At 41.9% G+C, this 26,566-nt stretch overlaps 1 protein-coding gene across 3 annotated transcripts; it reads left to right on the forward strand.

The window, feature by feature from the left end:
* The first annotated feature begins 1,146 nt into the window (after positions 1–1,146).
* On the forward strand, positions 1,147–22,598 carry znf346 (zinc finger protein 346). Of its 3 annotated transcripts, none has more exons than XM_084372919.1 (7): positions 1,147–1,247; positions 15,253–15,356; positions 16,267–16,362; positions 17,281–17,428; positions 17,600–17,857; positions 17,947–18,046; positions 18,920–22,598. In XM_084372919.1, the coding sequence occupies exons 2-7, from the start codon at positions 15,261–15,263 to the stop codon at positions 19,164–19,166; spliced, it is 945 nt and encodes a 314-aa protein (XP_084229045.1). In that variant the 5' UTR covers positions 1,147–1,247; positions 15,253–15,260; the 3' UTR covers positions 19,167–22,598. The 3 variants fall into 3 exon arrangements, with proteins under 3 accessions (XP_084229045.1, XP_084229043.1, XP_084229044.1); XM_084372917.1 differs by lacking the exon at positions 1,147–1,247 and adding an exon at positions 13,089–13,197; XM_084372918.1 differs by lacking the exon at positions 1,147–1,247 and adding an exon at positions 13,089–13,197 and having other exon boundaries at positions 17,284–17,428.
* Positions 22,599–26,566: the final 3,968 nt, after the last annotated feature.

Here is a 26,566-nt window from a genome sequence, read left to right on the forward strand (position 1 = left end):
GAGTAAAAACGGAACAAGGTTTCCCTCTAGTGGTGAGACACAGTCGGTGTTTTTTCAAGTTCAATCCCAAACTTTGACTATAAAAGACCTTTCTGTTCTCTTCACCGAGTTTCAATATTTTAACAAGGCACCATCTGCTCATTAGCTCGTCTATCCAGTGGTTCCCAACCTCGGTGTCGGGCTCCTCTACAGGGTCACCTTTTACATCTGAGGGGTCGCCGGATGATCAAAGAGAAACTTTGATTTCCAACCAGCTCTGTTTCATTAGATCCTGTAACTGCATCTGTCAAATGTTGTCAGATAAGCCAAAACCAGCACTGTTTAACTCGTGGTCACAACCCATAAGTAGGGGCATTTATTGTGCATTCTGGTTTAAATATTTTTGCCTTTCTACTGCATGGACAGCCCAGTTTTATCAAGAGGTCATCGTTCCAGTGGTGAAACACTTCCTTAAAGGGAGAGAGAAGATGAAATATCTAAGTTGTGATACACAAATATGTTATCAGTTTTTTGGGGGGGGGGAATTTTTGGTGAAATATTGCCTGTTTCCTGTCAGTCAGTCCCTGTGCTGCTCTTCCTGCAGCTTTTTTTCCTTTTTTAAAATCCCCTTTTAGTTTTATGTCTCCATATAAAGTGGACTTGAGAAGTTTATAGGTCAAGTATCTAATCCAGACACGATTTTCTCTGCCAGACAGACTGAGAACCACCAGTGTAACATTATACTGCTTTATTGTTTCCCATGCATTAATGTTTACACAGCTTTTTCCTCATAGCTGCTGCAGGTGGAGTTAAGTCTTAATCACGGCTGTCAGAGTTCACTCAATGAATCAAAGGCTGTTTTTATTATGAGATGACGCATGTTTGGATTGTAAAACTTTGAGAAAACAAGTTCCAGGGAGCTCTCACCTGTCAATTAGCAGTTTATTACCTTTATCACGCAGTTATTCAGACTAGGGGCAGCAGGTGGCGCTCTCACCTGCACAAAACCACGCACGCGCCTCCTCCGGGGTCTCCAAAGGGTCATGCGCGTGGCGGATTGATGTAGGAGTGAAGTGCAGGACACCTGGCTGTGTGTTAGTGAGGGTGCTTGGACCACAGACGGTCCTGCTGCTGTGATTTGTGAACTTTCTGCGGACGTCTGAAACATTTTTTTCCACCATGAAAGCCATTTTAAGGAAAGTTGAGCATCGGCGAAGACGCAAACAAGTTGCAGTGAACGGTCTGCAGCTACGTGGCAGTTTGCTGCAGTGAGTATTTGACACACAGAATTTAAACTTTTGCAGAAACTTCCACATGGAGTCGAACTGAAGTCCTGCTGCGACGATAACAGTTACTTCGTCTCTTAGATGTTTTTTCGGTGAATGTTTTGCACTTCTGGAGCAACTATAGATGGAGGCGTAGTAACCAAATGGTTAGATGTTGCCGACGTGCACGCGGTTACGTTTCTGGTTGTGCACGAGTTTCCGTAGTGTAGTGGTTATCACGTTCGCCTCACACGCGAAAGGTCCCCGGTTCGAAACCGGGCGGAAACATTGTTTTCGAAGTCTTTTAGCCAAGCGGCTAATTCGACAGGAAGAACAAGCTGAAATATTAACAGGATGCATGAACAGGAATATAAAAAACCCGGTTCTAAAAAATAAACTTTATAATCCTATTTAAAGGTAAGAAACACCTTTATTGACATAAAAACATGTTTCCGCCCGGTTTCGAACCGGGGACCTTTCGCGTGTTAGGCGAACGTGATAACCACTACACTATGGAAACTGATATCTGTAGTGATTTCGAGTAACTTTATGAATATTATCTATAGAATTAACTGTTTCTGATTGACGTTGAGGTGAACTATAGCGGGACCGTTTCACTGTGAACATTGTTACGATACGATAACATGACGGTAATGATATACATACATCCGCTTAGGTTGTTCAACCTTCACAATAAAAGCACAGATTTATTTATTTATATATTTATGTATTTAGCATGTGGTTTCCGTAGTGTAGTGGTTATCACGTTCGCCTCACACGCGAAAGGTCCCCGGTTCGAAACCGGGCGGAAACACTTATTGCTAGATATCCGTCTAAACTTTTCTTGTTATAACGCCCTTAATTTTCAACCGTTTTTTAAAAAAATACTAAAGAAAACAGTTTACAAAGAACTTAGAAGAACAGAACAGTAGCACATACAGAGAAATGTAAGCAAAAATAAAGCTACACAACGGACATAAAACAAGGATAACACAAATAAATATTGTACAAAACATAAAATAAGTAAAATAAAAATAAATAAAAATAAAAAAAAATAGAGACAAAAAACCTCACCAACAGACAGACTGAAAGGTCTGTGGTTATCACAGGCTTAATATATTTAACTTCAACGATATAAAATACATCATTAAATGTCCCATAATTGAAGTACTTACATGTCTTACACCTCGTCCTGACATACAGCGATGCAAGCGAGGAAAAGTGATTAGAATGTCTACTTTTCAATCAGCTTGTCCTGACGAGCCGCGAGCGATATCGCTCCATCCAGCGATGTCGCTCAACCCTGAACAAATCGCTCGCTCTGTCTCTATCTGGACGACATTTCGTGGCGGTGTCCTGCCCCTAAACACTTCTTATTGGTTGAAAAGTACACACTGCTTCCTGTTGACAAGCTAGTTAGCAGAGAGAGGAGAACAACCGACTGACCAATAGAATATACTCACAACAAAATCGTCACACTGCATATCAGGAGACCTTTGCGCAAGTTTTCGTCGCCGTTTCGCTCGCTCACGGTATGTCAGGACGCGGTGTTAGCATGTAACATTAAATGTCATCATACGGAACACGGAGACTCGTCTACTCACTAGTCCGTCTTTACAGGCCGACTTTAGTTACAAACTATCCAACTCTAACTTAACAACTTGTACATTGATACATTTTCAATGTACATTGATCATTAACTAACAATGATGAAAAGGCAGCAAGACATTCTTTCATTTTTGTAGAACAGCTTAAAAGGTCAAAGTTCATGATGTTACTAAAAATAACGCTAAAAAAAATCTGATCTGATCTGTAAAAGGATGTCAACATAACAGCATCATAATGCAGCCTGAATTAATCCTTTTTCAGGTCTGTCAGCCAGACGACAAGCAAACTTTTAAACTTTTAAATTGCCTGTTCTCTGAATGGCGTTCGGATTGATCAGAGCTATGCTGTGCTGAGACATATTTCCAAACTTACCAGGTAGTCTGCCTTCCTTGCTCACTTTCCTCTACGGCAGCTCCGGACACCGGTGACGTTAATGTCATGACGTCAGTGTGGATGTCAATGCCTGCAGGCTTTTGAAATACGGCGTCCCACGAAAATCTTGAATTTAGTATTTTCAATTCGCAAGATTACGTGAATGACGCAAGTAAGCGCGTTCCCATCTATTCATGTTCATTGACTTTGTATGTAATCTAAACGTGCTAATAATTCTCCCCCGCGTTTGGACTGAACCAAGCCCCCAGGAGAAGTGGCAGGTTTTGAAGTAGTGGCCAAACCGTGTGATTACATCGTCATGTGTTTCACTGCGGCCCAAAAATATTTTTTCCCTTAAGGTAACATTTTGAAAGAAGCATCTGTAAAACAGTGGAAACATTTTTTGGATGCTCAACCTCCACGAAATGACTGGTTTCATCATAATTTGAGCCATTCGGTCCAGTAACATTTGGAAAGTCTAGAAGAGCTGCATGTTTAAATTAACACGTGCTCTATGGGCCGCACAACACGGAAGATCGCGGGAAACACGGGAAGTCGAGCTTTTCTGGCTTCAAAAAGCCACTGAGCAGCTTTCACAGGAATGAATGGGGCTCCGCCTCCAAGGCTGTGTCCAGATATAATAAAACTAACAAAGCCGCTAACCATAAGTTGAAGGAGTGTGCACCGCTTAGAGGAGATATGTTACCATTGGTAGAGAGGGAGGGATTGAAAGAGTTAGTTCGTAAACGTTACTTCGAGCCCGAGTACGTTAAGACATCAAGAGCTGGTGTGACTAAACACATGGAAAAGCACTTTGAGAAGAAGGGCAGTGAGACAAAAGTCAGGCTAGCCATGGCAGACAATCTAACATTATCTCTTACAAGCGACGGCTGGACAGCTCTCACAAACGAAAGTTAACTTCACAACTACCTGTAACTTCATCAGTCACAGTCCAGTGTGCTCCTTTGTCTCAACAAAATGAAGTGTGGAAATAAGTCCGGTTTGTGAGACTAGTGTGCTCCTCACTCAGGGATGCTCCATCCGGTAAGTGTCAGACAGACACAACGGATTAAATAAAAAGTAAGTGCTTCTTGTATTTCATGTTGATCTGTGTTTTTTTTTCTCTCAAATAATTAACTGGTTAATTACAGGTTAATGGGTGTCGAAAAACAGACATTCCTATAAGTAAGCTCAGACATGCCTGTAGTGTGGCGCACGTACTGACTGGGGAAGAGGATGACATTGACTGTTTGATGGATGGTCCAGTAGAGCCACAGTATCCTGTTGACACTTGCCCTCTTTTGGCTGTAGAAGGAAAAACTTACAGCTACAAAGTTTGGCCAAGTTAACGATCCATCCTTGAGCTTGAATTTTGAAGCAATTAACGATATAACTTGTCCAGGACATGTAAACGTTTTGGTTGCTCTATCATACTGTCCTGTTGTTCCACTGAAACGTGGGAAAAATATGCATCAGCCAAAGTCACGCCCCTTCCGATGGACCACATGGGACCTTATTTCAGGAAAAACTTTGTATGGTAGTGAATGGAGAGTTGGTCAGTTCTGTGAGCTGCTAATATACAGGACCAGCTGTACAAGGTTTAAGTTACAGGTTTAGGTGAAACTAACGCGACTCGCACTTGGCCATCCGTACAGTGCCTAAGCATGTCTGACCCCAAAATCCAGTTTGTTTGAGTAGTGTGAGCGATCTGAACCGTGCACCAAGCACAGGTGCGCAACGTGGACATCAAGTATAATGATGCGTATTACGCCGCCTTGCATAATAAAGAGATCCAGGAACGTGACAGGGCCCTCTATGACCAAAACGACACAAAATAAGCCACAAAACAGTCAGTAAAGTTGGTCATGTTCTCTCTGTTGTTCTCCATTGTGACACGACTGCGCTACGACGTGATGACGTATGTACAAGAGGTAACCGTGCTCAAGCCCGGTTGCAGCCGGAGCAATGTGAGTGCAGGCCAGCAGGGGACTGGGGAGGAGGGACAACCGTGCGGTACGGTACGGAGCAAGTGTGAGTGCGCCCTTATATTTCTTTAGTTTTATGACAAACTGCAACTTTCTCCAGAAATTATCTTTAAAATTAACAAACGTGTGATTCATGGCACAATTCAAACGGGATCGAACTTTATTCGTATACGTTTTTCCAAAATAAGGTCCCATGAGGGAATCTGGAAGGGGCGTGACTTTGGCTCTCTGTACCTGATCTGTTTTTTACTAACTTGTTCAACTAGAAAAAGTGTAATGGCAGCTCTGAAAATGGCATAACAGTTACTATTTAGTCAAAGTTTTGTTTCTAAGATGTGTTGTGTGTGAGTTCTGAGGTCCAGGGCCAGGTAGGAATATTGCTTGTCTAATTGTTTCAGCACTAGCGTGATTTTAACGGTAGCATTTGCAAGTACAACCTACAAAACAGCAGATCAAACTGTCTGGCATTTTTAAAAATAAATCTACAAACATGAAGCTGCTGATTATGCAGAGGCTTATAAGTCTAACTGAAAGAGTTTAGAGAGAGAAAACACTTCGACAGAAAGGTGACTAGACTGAAACTATGATGCATAAAAATGACTAAAATGTGCCTAGAAATAATAATAAAAAGTATTTTCATCTCAAATTTTAAATACCTGCCAAGATTTCACTGCATTAGCAAAGAAAGCATGACTTTTTTTATGCAACTCCAGTGCCATGAGTATGTGTTTGGCCCTCTAGCTGTATGTTATCACAGCCACAGTAAAACACATTATTTAAAACCTGAAATATTTCTGAGGGTAAAGTCATGGCTGAACGTGACACCAGTGACCGTAACGTACAGCTCACTCCTAATGGAGAGTGTAACTATTATTGAGAGTGAATTTCTTGGGGTTTTGTGAACTTATGTTAAACAATAAAATAACAGGTAAATGCTTAAAAGGATTTTCTTTATATGGTGAGCTAAATGTCAAAATCCCTCTGGACTGATTGCAGTAGATTCAGATCACATGTTGTGCAGCGTGTGGAGACTGACTCCTTTATTAATGATTGAGAGCAGCTTGGCTTGTTCTCCTCACAGCCAGTCAGGGAGTGATGACGCCCCTTTTGTGAAGGGTTAAAAGAGGTGGTCATTCTGATCCTCCACTGACTCACTGCAGACCTCAGCTTAACAAATTGTCAGTCAGAAACTCTGTTTCTGTTTTGGCCCTGTTGAGATTCCCTTGCTGTCTTTTTGTTCTTGCCTTATATAGCCTCATGTTTCTTTTGTTTATCTCCATTGAACCCCCTTAATACCCAAGCTCCTTTTATACACATTTTGTTTGTTTCCATGTCATTGGGGAAACTATACAGGGAGGTTATTACTGAAGCAGCATTTGTGTGGTTTGGGATTCCCAATAAGAGTTTAAGATTTGTTTGGATTTGGTTCTCAAGCTTCTTCCCACTGGTACCACCACAACTGTAGTGATGTTTGGTTTGCTGGTGAAATAAACCCCACACATCCAAACATCCTCCGTACAAGACCTTTTTATTCAACATTTGTATTGTTTGCGCACATGTAAATAACAATTAAAAAGTTGGTAAGATGACAAGAGGCAGGGGAGATGGTCCTGTCCTGTCAGAGGACGATGGGCCACAACATGATGGAAAGAGTGATGAATATGAAGACATCGGATCGTCCAGGGTTGTTTTTTCCTGTCCACAATTGCTTTTTCCGAGCATGTTTAAGATTGTTGGGTTTTGTAATTTAGTAAATCTGTTCACTACTTTACTGCTTTCTCTATTGTCACTCATTTCATGTTCTTCATGTCTTCTTTTGCTCATTGTCAGAAAGTGGTCACACAATTAAACAGGAAAATATTTCAACTCCTGATATGCGTGATAAATTAAACAATAACTGGAAATTGTAACTATTACAGCCTCTCTAAACACAAAAGGCTCACCACAGAGACCAAATTATATAAAAAGGACACCAGAGGCCAAATTTCAAGTGAAAAATGTGCTTTTTTTTTTTTTAGTGAACACTGCTAAAAAGCCTTTGAGTGATCAAAGGCTTTGCCAAACACGGCCTGACCCGGGAATGCCACTGGATGCATGTGCGTTGCGGAACGGCTCCGGTGTGGTTTTGCTCCGTCATGCGGAAACCCCCACCGGCTCAGTTTTGATTGCAGCGATAATTAAAGACTCATACACCATCGCATTTATACGTATGTGTTTTATAAAACACAAGAAGAGGTGTTCCCAACCGAAGGATTAGAAGAAGTGCTTGGATTTGTCTCTTTTTTGAGATTTTTGGCATCAACACGGAGTGGTTTATTAGGAAAATTTACCGGATGTTATGTAGTAGTTTCTGTGTGCAACGTCCTGTCTGCTCTGTGCTGAATTGCTGTGCCGTACTCCGGCATCCGGCAGAAATAGAAGCCTTGCGTATCTGCTACGGAAAGGTCAGGACTGCCTGAGCTGCAACGGAGTAGATCCGTAGATATGGAGACTAGAGTGAAACATATCAGTTCTGCTGCCTAGGCAGAGCGGAGACGGACCAAACGTGGTTCTGGTGGAATTTACTGGAGACAGACGGCTGCCAATTTCATGGCTCCTGGCAACCCAGGGCCGAGTCCGCTAACAGGACCATTAACGTCATCTCCATGGCTAAATGAGCAAGTGGTTACTGTCTTAACAGCAGCTAAAATCCTTAAACAACTTTGGTACCGGACTCCCCGTCGTCAAACTGGCTGCAGTAAGTCTTGGAGTTTGTGTTCGGTCCCAATACCGCTACAGTTAGCTGCTGTTAGAGGTTACCCGAACAAGAAGTTACGTCATCTGTTCATCAGGAAATTACGTAAATCTGAGAGTTCAGGCGGGAGGACATTTATAGGGAAAACCAGATAACATTGTCAGCTGACATGTAGTAGAGTGGAAGTATAAAAGTGCCACAAAACAGAAATGCACAAGTAAAATTCAAGTACACTCAAAATTCTAATTCAATACAGTACTTAAGTAAATATACTTAGTTACTTTCCACCACTGCCAGAAACAGCTCAGACAATGTACAGTGCTGATGAGTGTGAGGACAATGGTTTATGTCTCACTTCCTCATCTCTGCAACCCATCTGTCCCTTTCAGCCTCAAAGAACTCGGACTGTTGAAACTCCCCCCAGGTCATCTCCTTGACCATGCCCTGCTCCTTGTACAGAGAAAAAACTCTGGAGGGACAGTAGATAAACTTCCCTGGTACGTCGAGGAAAGAGGTGTGAATGTGAGGGCTGTCAAGACCCCGCTTTAGTGGCTTTTCCACTCTGCACCCCTCTTTTTCGCAGTCTCCAGCTCCCATTCAAAAAATGGAGAGGCAGCAAAATCCTCAAAAGACGTCCTTTGGTTTGTGAGGCCTTCATGTGCATAGGTCTTAAAGACCTTCTTGGAGCAGTAAAAGTACTTAACTGTTGGTATTTTGAGAAAAAAAAAATGAACTGAAGAGCCATCACCAACATAGCGGGACTTTGGCTGACCGCAGGCTAAACGCTGTTGCTGTTGTTGTTTTCCCAGGATCTCTGTCACAATCTTCTCCACTGTGGCACGGTTCAGTGACGCCTCCTGGGAGGGAGCAATGGGAGGAGGGTTGAGTGTTGCAGGAGGCAGGGTTGTGACAGGCACACTTAGTTTGGCTGCCTGTGGTCAACCTCTGCCAAAGCTGCTGTGTCTCCACAACCTTTTCTGGGCTGGTATTGAGGGAGGAACTGGTGTTTTTCAGTTTGGCCAGATGCTTCACATATCTGGAGATATGTTGGCAAGTGGTGGGATGAAAGAGGCTGTTAGGGTCAGTGCAAGCCCTGTGTACCATGGCAGCATAATCTGCATCCACCCGCTTCAAAAGACGTTTAGCTCCATGGTGCATAATCAAAAGTCGGTCAATGGCAGCTCTCATGGGTGCTGTCCACCGGCTGTGGTCCAGGACTTGAGCAAGGCCTCCTGTCTTAATGGGTCCAGTGCGGATGGCCCACGGAGAGGGGGATACAGGCAGAGGTGCTACCCCTGAAGACCTAAAAAAAAAAAAACTCAAGCATATGCTGATGACAAATTTCAGGAGACTCATATTATGATACTTGCCTGCTGATTGCTTGCCTGGGTGTGTGCGGTCAAAAGACAATACCGATCTCCCCTTCTCACCTTGATTCCCACCTGTCTCCAATTACTCAAACATTTAGAGGATTTGGTCACTCCCACCTGGCTACCACCAGGTCAAAACTCATTATGTATCCCGTCTGGCAGACCGGACACATACGGATACCACCGGATGAAGACATCCGTGCTTCTAGAAAGTTGTCGTGCTGCATGTAGCGTGTTTGCTGAAGAAAAAATGGGAACTGATTGCCCGGTCTCACCCCAATTTATACACAAGGTGAGACCGGAGGTGGGGCCCACACAGTAGGTGGGCGTGGACTAAAGTTTTTTCAGTGCTGCTTGTGCGCGCGAGGAATAAACCCACTAGCGATTTGCCTTAAAGGGCGAAGCCTATACGATATAGAACAAAATAATCAAGTAAATACTCTTACACCCATCAAGGTAATTAAACAATAATATCATAATAGTATAATAGAAATCAGAATAAAGTAATGGCTGTGTAACAACAGTGATCATTACAACCAAGTTTTGCAGTTGCAACAAAGATTGTGTGGCATGTGATGAGTTAAATAAAAGGAAATAAAACATTTAAAGTTCAGTGTGTTGAATTTCTCACGTTTTAATAGGTTTTACATTTACTTGTTCAGTAATTGTTTATTGACAATATATTAATATTACCATCATGATATTAATTGCAATCTCGGTGTCCATGCCTGTGTTAACTGGCTCCACATACTCCAGTCCAAATCTCTCCCCTGTGTCCCTGTTTGAAATCTGCAGAGCTGTGTATTTGGCCTTTCCGGTCACCTTTTTAAAGAGCATTTGTTAAGTTCAGAGATTAACAGAGGGTCAAACACAGCTGGCAACTCCACTTCAGGCTGCTTCAAGTCCACCAGTCTTTGGAAGTTCCAGCGGACCACTCCAGTCATGGCCTGGGCCTGGAAAAGCTCGTAGGACACCTGGTTGCCTGTCACCCATTGGGCTTGGTGAAAATGGAAGCCTGCCTGCTGAGAGGTGCCTCTCACAGGGATCCAGGTAAGTACAGCTGCGCCCTTGGTGTAGTTGAGCTGCAAGGTGCCACCATACCTGTAGAGGATTCCTTCCCCCACCTCAGGGTCGCTCAGGCAGCCTCTCAAGATGTGGATGCACTGAATCCTCCACACCTTCAACATGGACGCCTTGCAGAGGAGTACATCATTGGTGTCCTTTGCCAGGTAGAAGTGATGTAGGACATCATCTCTCTGCAGCAGTTCTGGGACCATTGTCCTACAGTGCTGCTTGGTGGGATTAGCAGGAGGGATCCCACAGAAGGTGTATGCATCCTTGAACTACTGTAGATCACTCTGGTCCACAATAACAAATGCTGCGGAGGAACAGGCAGAAAGAGCTGAACAGAGGATGGTGTTCCAAGACACACTCCCTGGTAAAGTGCCGCATGCAATGAAACAGGTCTAACTTGACGGTTATGTGCTTATTAAACTTGCTCCTTGAGGCACAGGTGTTTTCCAGGTTACAATTACGGTTAACAAGGTGAGGACCCAAATGCAGACAACACACGGGAGGTAGGATTGGGTAACAGCAAATGGGTTGCCATTTTACTACAGCCTGTGATTCTCCCTACTGACGTAGTACTCTGTACACCTGTGAGTGACAATTAACCAATGTCCTTCCCTAACTGCACAACAGGTAACTGGTGTGTGTACTTTGGATGGCAGTGTGTTGACTTGTGTTGGATGTTGAGATTTGTGAAATACATGTCTTTGGACCTTGCAGAAGAGCACAATGAGAACACTGACTCCACACTGACAGGACTGACCCAAGCTAGGATTTAAACCCAGAATCTAGCACATCATGAACCATGATCGACAGACGATACAGATGTTTTGTATCACAAGTTGATCTGGGCGTCTCACGCTTTGCCACAAGACTGTTCCACCCATCAGCTGTATGTGAGTACAGACAATCATGACAAAGATATAAGGCCGACAACAAGCACTTTTGGACGATTTATTGACAGTTGCGATAAATGTTTCTTTAAAGCCAGAACGTTGACATTTTGAAAATAGTTTTGTGGCATGCCTGTGATTTGCTGAAGTGACTGAGCATCCTCCAAGAGTGGCAATTCCATCATTTTTGCCAGGGGTTGTATGCGTGTAGGTTAACAATAAATACCCTAATTAAGCTAATAATACTTGAACCACAATCACATTTAACATGTACTATCTAACCTGACCAAACAGCAGAGCTTTACATAGAATAAGTTGAACGTAAAATGTACTTAGTATTGGTTGAAATGACGGTCAACGTGTCACAAAACTTGAACCTCAACATACCTTTTTTGTTTTAAGCTAGGTCCAGACTCCGCAGTGCTGTGTGCTCACAGCCTGTGGATAGGTTGGCAATATTGTTCAGTTGATAACAAGTGTTTTGAATTGCGTCCATATCACAAGTTTACAGTTTTGTCTTCCAAAGATTAAAACCGGAAAAAAACATGTTTCCGCCCGGTCTCGAACCGGGGACCTTTCGCGTGTTAGGCGAACGTGATAACCACTACACTACGGAAACTGGTGCCAAAAGTAGAAAACATCAGTAGAGATAAAATCAACCAAGGAGACCATTAAAAGTAAATATTGTTCACTGTGATTGTCAGGTTATGTGTCCACAATGGCTACAACCTTGGAAGAGACAATAAATAGTCTGATTAAAGACTTGTAGTTTTTTTTTTTTACAAAAACAAGTGGAAGCTGCAACTAGACTTCTTCTGGCTAAGAAGTTAGAAACAGTGACTGCTTTAAAGAATAATTATGACTTGTTTTAATGTGAGTGGGACCTCCAGGGCCATAATGTTACCTTCTGCACCAACACTGTTCTGTTTGTGCGAGTGTCCTTGTTATTAATGGCCATTTGCTTCCATCTAGTGGCTACATCAGATTCACCAGGAACACACAGGACTATATAGTGCACAAGATGAGATAGGACTTTATTAACCCCGAAGGAAATTTCTGTGTCAGAAATTACATTTACAAAAATTTACAGTGCTATGGAAAAACCAGTAACAACCACTGGGATGCACGGGTCAGGGTCACACACTGGGTCCAGTTTAAGACAAGAGTATGATACAAATTATAATGTGTTGAAGGAGTAATTGTAGAAACCAGGGCTTAATATAGTAACAACAGAAGTAAGACAAGTGAAGATAAACTAAGAATGAAGTAAAATAGAAAAAAGTTGACAATGCCTTTTAAAGTGAAATTGGCAGTGATATTGACAGGTAGTGAAAATGATATTGCACCTGATAATCAACGTAATAATGCACATGATATTAAGTGCTATATTGATGATGATGATGATATAATGTTGTAGTATTTTACTACTGCTGTAATCTTATTTTGAGTTGTGTAAATGACTGTTTGTTTTGTTTTTTGTTGTTTATATTGTTTTCTTTGACCTATTTCTGGAGAATAGCTTACAATGATAAGAATGTAGGTTAGGCATGCTGTAAGCACTTTACTTCTTCCCAAGCATGCACAGTAACTACAAAATAGACTGCTGACTTTGTTTGTACTGTTTATGTGTATTGTGTTATATCTGATGATCTACTACTACTATCTTTACTACAGCTCAGGTTACACACAACATTCAGAATCACACTGGTTCAAAGATCGTCTATAAGTGCTAACATATCTGTGGTTGTGCTGGCACGTGGAAAATCCACGGAGAGTGAGACGTCTTTATTTTTATCCTTTTTTCCCCTCTGTCTGCCTGTCACTTGCGCATGCGCATCGGGACGCCGCTGATGGTGATAGAAATTATGGCCGTCGCGATGCAGACAGAGGATTTTCCTTACTTACCTTCAGGGCCGGCGGAGGGTATGGCCTTTTACCAATTTAACGCTTATTTTAAATGAGCTCCGCGTCGGTGCACTCAGTCGCAGCGTTGGCTCATTGAGCTTGAAATGCCGCTAGCTTTCTGTAAGCTAACATTAGCCGGCATTGCAGAGTGAGCGGAGAGGGGTTGCTAAAGTATGCTAAGCTAAGCTAGCTGTAGCCGTTTCGCCTCCAAGGTCGATGAGAGCATGTCTGCATCCGATGTTGCTTCATGATGATTGTGAATCGATCCCTCTGGCTGCGGTCCAGTGGAGACTGAGGGAAGCACCTCCATGTTTGGGTTAGCAGACAGGCATGTTTGAGGCCATATGCGGGCTTGCACGTAGCTAACGTTATAATCCCATTCTGGCTCGAGTAGTCAGCGTTAGTAACACATGCAAGACACAAGACACATGTCACCTGTGAACTGCTCAAGGGACAGTGTTTTAGCCAAAGTTAGCATGCATTTTCTGTTAGTGTTTTAATATTAAATGCATCTAAAGTCTGTTTGATATTTGCTCTGTCTGTCATTAGTGCTGTCAGTCTTGACTGAATGGTCCATCGTTGCCAAATGGTTGTACTGCAACACCCCCTGTTTGCACACTTAAGTTCATTTCAGCCCATTTGTGTGACTTCCACTTAGCACTGCAGATGTGATGTCAAACAAACTGCAAAAACAACAAGAAATGTAGTCTCAGCAGCCAACAACGTGACACAATATTATGCAGTTTTCCTTCCCTGATCATAAAGGGGCACTTTGTAGTTTTGGAAAAGAAATTCAAAGTCAGAATTTTGATATTTACAATATTAATGAGGTAATAAAACAAACACAGAACTATTTATTTATTCCATAACTGAATATACAAGCTGTTTGCTGAGGAAAATGAGGTCCCCAGAACACTGTTTGGCAGGGTCCGCCACATGTAAACAAAGTAAAACAGTATGAAATTGTGTTGTTCTTTAAGGTCTGTTTGTTTGTTCAGTCATGAAAACAGAGTTTGTTTATTTAGGCAAAATAATCAGCCTATGAAGATCTTTCTCCTGATTAAAATGTCTTCCTCAAAACCACATAGTGCACCTGTGAGGTCATATTACAGCTAATTGTTATCACTGTTAGTTAGGTAGTGGGGTCTACTATTCATTCCACATACTAATTGTTTATCATCCATGCATTGCCTGTAAGAATAAACATATCTAATGAAAGAGTCATCCCCAGATTGTTGTTAGATTATCGATAGAATGAGAATCAGTCAACGGTGTCATTAAATGGTTGATGTAAACAGATCTACAGGCTGTTTACTGTCCATAACACAGAAGTATGTCAGATAATAACTTAAATAATGCTCTGTCTCGCACACTAGGTGCCAAATCCAACATGAGCACTGGTTCTCTCTCTGTTAAGGTCCTGTCAGGATTGAATAAAGCTGTGAGGAATATTAATGCAACTAACACTTACGTCTGAAAGCCTTAAAACTTTATCTGACAGATGAAAGTGATGTTACGCCTTCCATCTCTCAAAAGGGCTCATTTAAATAACTCTCATCCAAACCAGCCAAGTAAAAGACACCATAACATCCCCTGACTTGATACTTGTCTTAATCATATCTGCCTACTGCTTCACAAGTTATTTTCGTCACACGTCTGACACATGAAGTTAACTTCATTTTCTAGATATTTTGAGCTCAGAACAATGACCCTGATTCACAGTTCAGTCTGAAACATGCCTCTGCGTCTGCGAGTGTGTTGCGTTGCTGCTTGTCAGCATGCTCAGATGTATTGCTAACGTGTGCAAAGGGGATTGTCTTACATTCACAGGCAGGAACATAATGTGAAAGGGAGCTGTGTAAAATTTAAAAGAGGCCTTGTGTCTAAAAATCAATCTATACAGAGGATCTGAGTGCCATTCGAGTTGGACACTGCTGAGCTGTCTTATTCCCGTAATAAATGAATCTTCAGCAGTGCCGTTGTTTGAACTTTTGCCACAGATGTTTGTGTTATAATTACATTTTCCCAGAAGATGTAACCTGATTTTAAATTCTCTTGTTTCTCTCTCTGCAGTAAATAAGATGATAAAGGAGCACGGCGACCTGTTTTCTGACTCCCAGTGTAAAGTCTGCAGTGCCGTCCTCATTTCAGAGTCTCAGAAGTTGACTCATTATCAGGTCAGTGAGCCCACAGTCTGCTGCTGCTGCTGTTTAAGTGTCAGGGGACTTAACCAATTTTAGACACCACTACTATGCTCATTGATACATGGAGAAAGCGGCACGATTATTAGCCAGAAGGTTTGACTATTTAATGCAGATTACATCACATTGATGGGTTTGTTATTACTATGAGAGCATGTCCACATTAAGCTTGTGAGGTAGGTAGAGTTGCAATAAAATGATTAAATGAAAACAATGTCCTCGTGCTTTGTGGCTATGTTTAATAACGGAGACAGAACAGAGGTTACACCAGCTGAGGCTCACTTTGGCTGTGATGCACGTTTATGTTTTTTGCTGACTGAATAGTGGACAACGAGACAGAGATCACAAATACAACCTGGAAACTTTTAAAATGACCTTACTTAGTTTGAGTAGTAGCTGGTTGTGAGTTTCAATGCTGGTATTAGGACCGCACAGTATATCTTTTCAGTATCAACATCGCACTGTGGGCATGCACAATAGTCCTTTCACAGGAAGTGCGATGTCAAGTTAGGCCATTGGACACTTTATAATATGCGTTACGACAAAGTAAAGACCTTTTACAGCCAGCGGCTAGTCTAAAATCAAGGTCTCTGTGATGGGCCATGTTTTGGGCATTGTCAAGGCTCAAAACCTGACACCCAGAGAAAGGTACGGTCTCATGTTGAAGTGGAGAGTCTGCAGATTATGTGAAACTGTGCAGACAGAACAAAGGTTCGTTGTCTTTCTCTTGCCGAAGGCGTTCAAGTGGAACACACTGGTTATCAAAATGCAGAAGCTGTTTTTTCCCTCACAAAAATAAGTTGGTGGAAATAAGTTGAATGCAGTGGACTGTGGTACTGATGGTTGTTGTCCGCTTTGTGATAAAGATTTGTGTTTGTGTTTGCAGAGCAAGAAACATGCCAACAAAGTGCGGCGTTATCTCTCCATGCAGAATGAGAAGGAGCCAGCGCTGAAAAAGTTGAAGTCGTCATCAGGTGACAGTGTGAGTAAAAAGTTCTCGGTTTTACTAGTTAATGTCCAAACAACTGAAATCATTTTGATGTTGAGCAAACTGAGCTGCTTCTCGCACCACATGACCCGTCACTCACAGGACCTCCTGCCATCACTGCCCGCTTCTGCACTCCATTTATACAAAGACCACGTTTTTAAAAAAAATCAAGTCTGAACCAAATTAAACTAACACTTGATTATTTCAGATGCAACTCACACACCCTATTCTGAAATACATTGTGGCTGTCGTCAAAATGGGATTTCACCACCCATTAGTTTCTGGGAGGAAAGGGCCGAGACGTCCGATCAGATTCAACTCTGGCTTGTAAAATTTCATGTTATATAAGCTGCAGAGAAGGAGCAGCATCGCTCAGCTGCAGCACGTGTAAAGGCAGTAACTGACAACAGTATTAGATTTTGAATTTCTATATCCAAGATGATCTTGAGCTCAGAGCCCAATTCAGTTTTTTTTTGTCTGAAGGTTTGTGTTTTTATTGGGTAGTTTAATTCTACAGATTCTGACCCACTTCATTAAAAAATTATATATTTAAAGGAAAACAGAGAGAGACAGAGACTGAGTGGTGTATATTCAATCTAGTACAGGTGGAAAAGGGAAACTAACTGGTTGCTCTACTTAACAATGTAGGCAAACATTGCTCCTGGAAAACGGGAGAAAAGGACGATTAGAGAAACAATCTAGGAACTCAAGATGTCAGCAAAAACGTTGTGGTCCCAAATGCAAATTGAGCGACTGCGTCTTGTTCTCTGGAGTTCGGTTTCCCTACCAGCATTGGACTTTTAGTTTCAGAGAACAGATGGTAGTGATGACAGACAGCTCATCTTTTTTTAACAGGACAAATGATGCCTCTTGTAGCCATAAATGATTCATGTTGCTGTGCGTCTTTGTCAGCAGGACTGTAACAACGGAGTCAGCGACAGGTCGAAGGTATGCCATGTATGTAACATGAACTTCTCCTCTCCTGTGGTGGCCGAGTCTCACTACAAGGGCAAAGTTCACGCCAAGAACCTGAGGATGAAAATCGGTCCCCAGGCACCAGGTATGCATCGTTTATGATTTTACTAAACCTCCAGCTAGTTACCTTCATTTTTCTTTTTCTAATTTCATGTATTGCTTTTATTTTGTAGCAACGTTATTTAAATGTCTTTTGTGTGTGTGTCGGTGTAATAACATTTCCATCATTGCTGTAATTGTATCTCCGCTTCGACAGTAGCCTCCCAAACACCACCAACACCACCAACAGCAGCAGCTCAGCCGAAGAAGAAACCCGTTGATGAATCGAGCAGCGTGCCGGCGACGGGTGGTAGCAACAGTAACAACAATAACAACCCCGACCGCTTCTGCTCCATCTGCCAGGCCTCCTTCAACAACCCTCTGATGGCCCAGCAGCACTACGTGGGCAAGAAGCATAGAAAACAGATGACCAAGATGAAACTGATGGAGACGTACGGCCCCTCCACGGCACCAGGTCAGACCGCAGAATCAAAGACCTTCTGAAGAAGATCAATAAAAATTCAGCAATAACTCTCAGTCTGCTTCTTTTCTATGTGCCTCCAGCTTCCACGCTAAAGGGCTACCCATGCACCATCTGCAGCATCGAACTAAACTCTGTGGAGCAGTACCAGTCTCATATCAGTGGCGCCAAACATAAGAACCAGTAAGTACACACATCTGTTTTTTTTAAAGTGAAAGAACGTTGTTGGCTTGATAATAGACATTTTGTTTAATTAATCTACTTCTGTATTAAAGGGGGTTATTTTGTTGGTACACACACCAGGTTTCTCAATACTAGACTGAACATCTCATGGCACGAGCACAAGATTTACTGAGACATTAAACCTTTATCTGCCATTGTTGCTCAGTGTAGAGTAAGCTTTGCTGGCTACTGTTGTGCTGAGGAGAAACATTATCCTGGCTGTGTTACTCTATCCTGAGCTGTATCAGACAGAAACTCTCGTAACGGAGACAGAAAAGTCCATTTGTGGGCGCAGATTGTCGGTGAATGTTGCCAGCGAGTGTTGTGCTTTTATCACCCTGCGCGTTGTAAGCTTGTTACTAGCTGTGTGGTCAGCCCTCTGCCACTATAGTGTTAGCAGCTGTCAGTCAAAACCAAAGTGCTTGTACGCTGCTTGCAGCCAACAGGGAAAAAAATGAAATGAAGAATACAGGAGGAGACTGAGAGATCCACAGCATCTTATATGAATGATGATGCCATTTTCTGGAGAACTGATTGGTCAGAAGGTGGCGATTTTATATGTTGATTTATTATCTCAACCACAAGCTGCTCCAGAGCTTCGTAACTCTGAAAACCCAGCTTGGTAGTACGGGGCTCAGGTCATACTGGATGTCCTAATAGAGGATAAAATCCACGCAACTACATCGACGTTAGTGGCAGAGACACACAACGTGAAGTTGAAGACCTACCAAAGTTAATGTCTCCTGACGCGGTGCTGTGAATCGCATCACATCTACGAGTGGAAACCCAACATTCATATCTTATAATAATCTTAAATGTATCTTTTTTCTCCAGAGTGAAGAAATCCGGCCTAAACACTACAGAGAGCCAAGAAACAGCAGAACAATCATACGGGGGCGACAACCAGTACACTCCTGCAGATGACCAGTATGCCTCCGTGGACGACCAGTTTGGCACCGCAGATGACCAGTACGGGCCCGCAGATGACCAGTACGGACCCGCGGATGATCAGTACCCAGCTGGAGATAACCAGTATGCTCCTGAGGACACACAGTACACAGAGGAGGACCAGTTTACTTGAGGCTGGGCTGGGATGGACTGCAGAGGCTTCAGTCAGGACTTGGAATGACACAACAACCAGCCCCTTTAACACATTAACATCAGACTTCATGGACCTTCAGCTCCTGTCAGAGTCTCCTCTCAGTAGGTTTTCCCCCCTAATCCACAAGCTTGGACCCTGGAATACCCCCAGTATGATATTTTATCATTTTCCCAGCTGAAAAGATGAAAGAATGTGTGTTTTCTTTGTTTTGTTGTTTTCTCCTGGGATGAACAAGCTTCAGCTGTCATTTGTAACGAATGTCTTCGAGGGTTCGACTTCTGTTGGCTTCTGCTTCTGTTACAAACGTGAACTGACTGACTGAAAACCGTTCTCTGTATCATTGTACATTAGGGCTGGCTAGCATGTGAAATTTGTCGACACTGGTGCTGATATGATCAGTGCTTTACTTCAGGAATATGAGCGTGTTTTTATACGAAACCCTTCATGTAACAAAAGAAGCCGGTTACATGTTAAAAAGGAGCAATTCAAGACCTTTGCCTGAATGAAATGCTGTCTATCAGGCAAAATTATGACTTAAATCTTTATCACTGTAAAATAAAACTACAAATACAGCCAGATGTTTTACGCCAGCTCTCGATACGCTGAGCGGGGTTTCCACTAGTCCTGGAAAACTTAAATACACCTGACAGATGGGAGAAAGTCCTATAACGACCGCTAATGCTGTACGTTACCAACCTAAAGCGTCACAATTAGACGGCCTGGGAACGACATCAACATTATTTCTTTCCAGAACTACTTATTTATCAGCAGATTTTCCCAGTAAAAAAAAAAAGAAAAGGTAATTATCAGACAATGGAAAATCTGCTTTGTGCTGCTCCGTCCACACCAAGAACTATAAGTGTCACGTTTTAAAAATCGTTTGATAAACGATAGAAACCCTGACAGCCAATCAGAACACACCCGAAATTACAGGGCCATCAATCTGCTTAATTTTGTGTACAATTTCCAACAAAATTATGTTGTAGTGTTGGAGTGTTTATAATGGTTTCTAACTGTAGAGGACCTCTTTTATGTAAGATAATTAAAGACACTTTTTAGATGGTCCACTCTCGTAACCCAGTCTTGGATATTTATGTAACTTATCAAACGCCTATATTATGTATATTAGGCTGGAGCTGATGGGGTCTATGACATTTGTTTTGATGTCCTTTACAACTCTTGTAAAGACTTCTGGATTCTCCTAACTCCAAAAAACTATGGGTTTTATTTTTTGTGTCTCTGTGCAGCAGTGACGGGTCCTCAATGTCCATTTTGTTCTAAGCTGGCGACGCAGCTGGAGTACGTTCTCAGCACCACTGTTGACAAAATGTAATCGTCCATCAGTGTAGATGCTCAGTGTTATTTTTATATTATTTTAAGTTTTTTTTAATAAGTTTTTAAGTTATTGTTATAGTTCTTGGTGTGGACAAACCTTGAATGACGTGATCTGATACCCATTTGATTATCATTTAAGTTAATATAGGTATCTCACACGTTGAAACAACAGCTGTAGACTACTATCACTGACATATCTTATTTTTGATCCAGTACTGACCCTGACTGAAAACTTTTGTTTATAAAGTTTAATTCTGATATAGATAAGCCCTGTCCACACGTACACGGGTATTTCTTAAAACAAAGCTTTTGTCTCTGGTTTAGTCTTTCATACGTATGTAAACGGCATTGTAGGGCACTGAAAACTGAACTGAACTGACTTTTGGAAAACTCCTCCCAGTGTGGAGATATCCAGAAACACCGTTTTCAGTGTTTACGTCCGGCCTTTATCCACGTTTGTTGCATCATTGGCAAATGTGTTATCATATTGGAGTATTTGAGTTTGTACGGTGATGGATTGTATGTTATATTGTTTGACATTATATTTATAAAGACACAAACCGACATTGATATTCGGCGATGAAAAAGCGAGACAAAAAACACTGCTTACAGTGTTTTTACTGACAAGATTGTGTTGTCTGTAGCCAAGCAACCGACCAGATATACGACCTGCTTCCTGTTAGAACAGTACGCCCGGGCCCGGCCCGGTGTACGTGAATGACCATGAGATATGTGTTTTCAGGTGTGTTGTATGGACAGAGATTATTTCTGAAATGGTGCCAAAACACTTGTGACAGAGATTTTTTTTTTTAAACCCTGTTTCCTAAAATACTTGCGTACGTGTGGACAAGGCCTAAATTGAATGTGACTCCTGTAAGTGATGTGATTTGATTAGTTAGATTTTGTATCAAGAAGACGTATCACTCTGTTAGACAGAAACATTCACTCTATTCACGGTTGTACAGCGGCGTTGCAGAGTGAATGCTCTTGCCTCACAAATGATCTTTGAGGACACCAGCTGCAGAGCGCACTTTAACTTCGACAGCGTACGTGTTTCATCCTGGCCGAGTTTAACGTTGATCAGTGACAGCTGATAAAATGTCTGTGAACAAGAAGCTCCCGCTGGCACGTTTTGGATGTATTTGTTAGCGTCAACGTAGCGAATCAGTCAGTCGGACGGTATTTAAATTGCTTTGCCCCTACTAACATCTAACCAATACTAACATCTTGTAGCAGAGCCACATGCAACCAACGAAAACTCAAAGCAAAGCTGCTTTTCCGGTCCATGTTTCTCGTTCTTTGGTCCACCTGATTATTATTTTTACATTGATTTCAGAGAGCCTGAATGAGACCCTCAAATATTACAAGAAGTACCAGTCTGTCAATGATGAGCATTTTGTAGAAGTTGATGTCATTTTATAAAACTAGTTTTCAGTTTCAGAAGTCTGGGCAGTGATGGAGAGATGAAAGGGATTATGATGAACAATACGAATACTGTCCTTGTATTTGAGATGCAGTGGTTTTATTACAGCTGTGAGTTAATGAAAGTATAAGCTTTTTTTTGTACTGTTGAGTTAAATGCCTGGTTTATTGAAGGTGAAAGACTTTTAAATACTTTCCCTCTGAGTTGTCCAAAATGGAGCTTTATATAGACTCTAGAAGAGACTCGTAGATGCTCTCTGAGCTCTGTAATTACTGTCAATACCAGAGATTACAATATTTAACGCAGCGATTTTCAACAGTGATGTCAGATTAGAAAGTGATGTCAATATTAGAATAATAATTTTTTAAAGTCCATTTGTCCTCGTACAAGACGATTGGTTGACTATTTTAGTATTGAATGTCTGCAACCTTCTGGCTAAAGAAAAGATTTTTTTTATGTAATTTATACAAAGAGGGCTCATACATTAAGTATCGTACATGGTGTATAAAAGACAAATGGCCTTTCTGTTTTCGCCCTCATTGTTTGTGTGCTAGGTGTTCTGTGATTAAGAGTTACTTTCGATATAAGTTGTGTATAACGGAGGGAAAAAAATGCAGCAAACGTGCGTTAAATAAAAGAAATGTTTTAAGAGAGTTTGTTTGTTCCTTTGCTTTTCCTTTAACACGAGTCTTCACCTGCTGCTTCGTGACCATAAACACGTCTTCCAGTGTGAAAAGGAAGGACTTGATTTAGATTTGATATGAGATCGGCCACAACGTTTAAAGTAGTAACAGGTGAAGTAAATAAAGTTGATCAGCTTGTTGCAATGCAATGCCTGCTGGGAAACCTTGAGTCCTGGTGCCGCTGCAAACCAAGTACATCTTCTCATGGCGACGACACTTCATGATGGCCGTGGTCCATCCAGTACAACACGCGCTTCCACGCCACAAAAACCGCTCAGAAATGTCCGATTCAGACCGATCTTCTACCCAGCAGAACATGTCATTGAAACAAAATGAGCAATGTTATTCACTTTACATGTTAATGCTTTCAATGTAACCCAACTGCCAGAATAAATGCTTCTGCAAACCATGAATATGTCGCCACTTTGTTTCCTTAGCTTCATTTTTCAATTTTATTTTGAGACAACTCTGCTTCTGCTCTGGTTAGATTCAGGAAAACGTCATGTTTTGACTTAGAATACCTTTTAAAAAAAGGTTTCTAGAAATTGTCCCGAGGTCTCTCTTAAAGATATTCAAAGCAAAACAACATCCTGGTCCCTTGTTGAAAATATCCAGTGGTTTCACACTGACATATCCATTTGGTCAGAAGCCCATGACGGGTACAAATGTGAACGCATCAGCCAACATTTTATTCTGCTGACTGGGCGTATAAAAATGACGACAATATGTTTGTGGTAGTTTAGAAACACTTTTCTACTTTTCAGACACTATTGTCCACGAGACAGCACTGACAACACTAACATGCTCCACTCAGAACACATGTTGATCAGTTCTTCTAAAAATGTGTTAAATAAAAAAGAAGGAAAATTCAGTGTCAGCTCATATCTGAGAGTTTCTTTTATCAGCAGAAGCCTTAAAAAGTTCATGAAGGTCCTGAAGTATCTACCCCTGAGCAGGGCTCTAAAGTCCCAGATCAAGCTGTTGAAGTTGATAAAAACAGTCATTTTGCTAGATTTGACAACTCAAAGTGCTTTTATTGTTAAGTTCAAACCTTTGAAGAGCAACAGCAGCTCAGGAGGACTCGCTACAGAGCTCCAAACTGCCTCAGGAAGCAACGTCAGCACAAAACCTGTGTATCAGGAACTACAGGACCTGGGCCTCCAAGTGAAACACCATGATGTTCATCAGCCGGCTGACTTGAACATGTTGGGGAAGACTCGCTTGTTTCAACATGACAGAACTAAAGCCAGTCCTATAAACAAATGTTTAAGCAGTCTGGTTTGTAACTTGACACATTTGTTAAACCAAAGTTTTAACTCTGAGGACAAAACTAACTGAGCTTCCCTCGTCTCCCTCTGGTCTGATCCACTCAGACCACATGGTGGTGCACTTACTCTTTGCTAGTCCCTCATCAGCGCTGGGGTCTTTCAGGTCCCAGCTGAAAACGAAGACTTGTTCAGGGTTATGACCCTTGTGGCACTTTCCTCTCATGACCTGTCAACAATGAGCTCGGACCACAGACCAACCAAACAACTTTCTTTTTTTAATTTAACATCGTTTTTGATGTTACCTGAAACACCTGTGTGTCCTGTTAGGAACTTCTAGCCGTCTGTTTCTCTTAATTTCATCACACGCCATTTCTTTTTAATTATGCGTACCAACTTCAGGTATTCTGAGCCTGTAAAGCCTCGGTGTGTGGAGGTCAGACCAACACTTAAACAGTGTTTAATGTTTTTCCAGTATAGTTGTCAGTGTCGTGTGAGTGTTTATCCACAGCTAATACAAAGATGAATGCATAAAAAACACACGCAGACTGTTTCAAACCCGACACAGTGTCCAGTCAGAGGAATCCGCTGTGAGTTTCCTGGCTGAGGTTTCACTGCTGTCGACCCCCCGACAGCCTTAAATCTCTCAGAATTCATACTTTATTGAGTACATTTATAAAAACACACACTTGAACAAGGAAGAAAGTAACAGCTTGTTCCCTCTTCGCCCCCCGGTCAAGGACACAGTGGAGCCTAGTATGATAAAGCGTGCAACAAAGAGATTAATGTCTGTGGCTTAAATGTTTTTCATGTTTGGAAAACATTTGAGTCCGTTTTGGGGTAAAATACCAACCAGACTAAAGTCTTGCTCTGATTGGTCGGCTCACACACGCCTCACCCGGCGCCACTAACAACAACAGAGCAGCTGTGCTAAATCAATTGCTACGTGCCAGAGTAGCCGCTAGGCATAAATTATGCAAATGTTTGACAGTGTGATGTCACAAAGTCACGGAATTAAAGGCGGGACTACTGACGAGGCGTTTCGGGAGCAGTGTTTTCTGTGGGAGAGAGGAGCTTCTGTTGGTGTGGACTTTGGCCTTTTTAACTTTCCAAGATCTTTGACGTGCACAAAAACATTTATAAAAACATAACACAAGTACAAATGCATACAAGCATAATAGATCTCATTTAAAAATGTCGTTAGTCTGGGTCTGATGACTGGATATTCTAGCCGGAGTCCGGAGTTGTGGCAGTATCGGCAGATGAAGATGTTTTTTCAAAGTTTTCTTTTAACATCTTCATTGTTCCTCAACATAGAAACACATGATTGCAAATTTTAATGCAAACTGTGACATCAGAACGCTTTATTTTTGCAATTGTGGACAAAACAAGCGCTCCAACCTTCAGTGTTTTTAAGAAAAGCGACAGGACATCCACCACTGAGACCTGGATGGCTGAAATAACGTGTATCACTTTGTAGCTGCACGTCTTTCATCAACACCAGCATTAATGAAGTTTAGCTGTGTGTGTGTGTGTGTGTGTGTGTGTGTGTGTGTGGTGCCGTACAGTATCCGGAGCAACCTGCGTGACATCAGGACAGTCTGTGAGAGCAGCCAGACAAGACAATTTGTCTTGGTCCTCTGCAGGCTGAATGGGCTTCACCGTTATTGTAATTGAATTAAAAGAAGCGTGTCCGTTTTTAAAATGCACCCAATCTGGTTTTCATACTGAAACTCTCATTTTACAGTATCCACTAACCGATGGGCTCGAATAAATTGTCTTCTTTGTCAGTTGAATTTGCCTCCTCATATTGAAAAACGCTGTGGCTGCCAGAGTGTGTTTGTGATGCACTTACACTGTCATGGATCTCTACATTTTCTCATTGTGTGGATGTAAACAAATGCAGATTATGTTGTATCCAGATGTTCCTCTCTGCTGGGGGGGGAAGAGACACATTCGTTCAGCTGGTAAAGGCGCCAGTATGCTTCAGATGAAGTGCTTGTTGGATTGTTAAAATGTCTCCTGTTCTGTCATGAGAGGAGGCGTTGTGCAGCAGGATCATGTGCAACATAAGCATACAGTGTTGAAAGGGTGAAAGCAGGTCGTTGTGTATATCCTGTGACAGTTGGTACTATGTTTTTCCACAATTTCAACAAGCCGTAGCTTTGGTTATGTGCTGTTCTGGTCACCTGGTGAATATAAGTTCAGTATTCACTCTTTTAGCTCTATTTTTGGTCTCCACCAACTCCAAAAGCAAAATATCTGGCTGCTGCGAGCCTTAATGCTCCACTAGCCAAGCTGCCTGCTGAAATAGGTTACTCTTTACTTATTACTCCGTTAAACACTTACCACTTTATCACTTTTACACAGGTGACATCTCCTCCACGATATAACTTCACCAGCAACGAGATTCATTAGATCTTCTGCACTTCACGTTGGTGTCCTGCTCTGAAATCCAGTTTCTGTTTAATTCACCCATCGTGCTGCCGTATCAGATACTTATAATTCAACATAATTTTTCTGCTCCACAGTATAATACTGAGTTATGCGTTATTGCCCAACACTGGTCACAACCCCAGCAAATTGACTTGTTTCACAATCAGATTTTTATCCATTCGGTCCCACTTCTTTTTGAAATTGTGTAATTCCCATTCAAGTGACCACTCGACCAGC

The sequence above is a fragment of the Pagrus pagrus genome, assembly GCF_965226575.1.
Source record: "Pagrus pagrus genome assembly, chromosome: 14".
Lineage (NCBI taxonomy): Eukaryota > Metazoa > Chordata > Actinopteri > Spariformes > Sparidae > Pagrus > Pagrus pagrus.

Excerpts from the sequence above, each read along its gene's own strand:
- znf346 (XM_084372917.1), top strand. The coding sequence starts at position 13,104 with ATGCGCATCGGGACGCCGCTGATGGTGATAGAAATTATGGCCGTCGCG. Across the intron at positions 13,198-15,252 it reads ACCTTCAGGGCCGGCGGAGG|TAAATAAGATGATAAAGGAG; the intron begins GTATGGCCTTTT and ends CTCTCTCTGCAG. Across the intron at positions 17,858-17,946 it reads CGGCCCCTCCACGGCACCAG|CTTCCACGCTAAAGGGCTAC; the intron begins GTCAGACCGCAG and ends ATGTGCCTCCAG.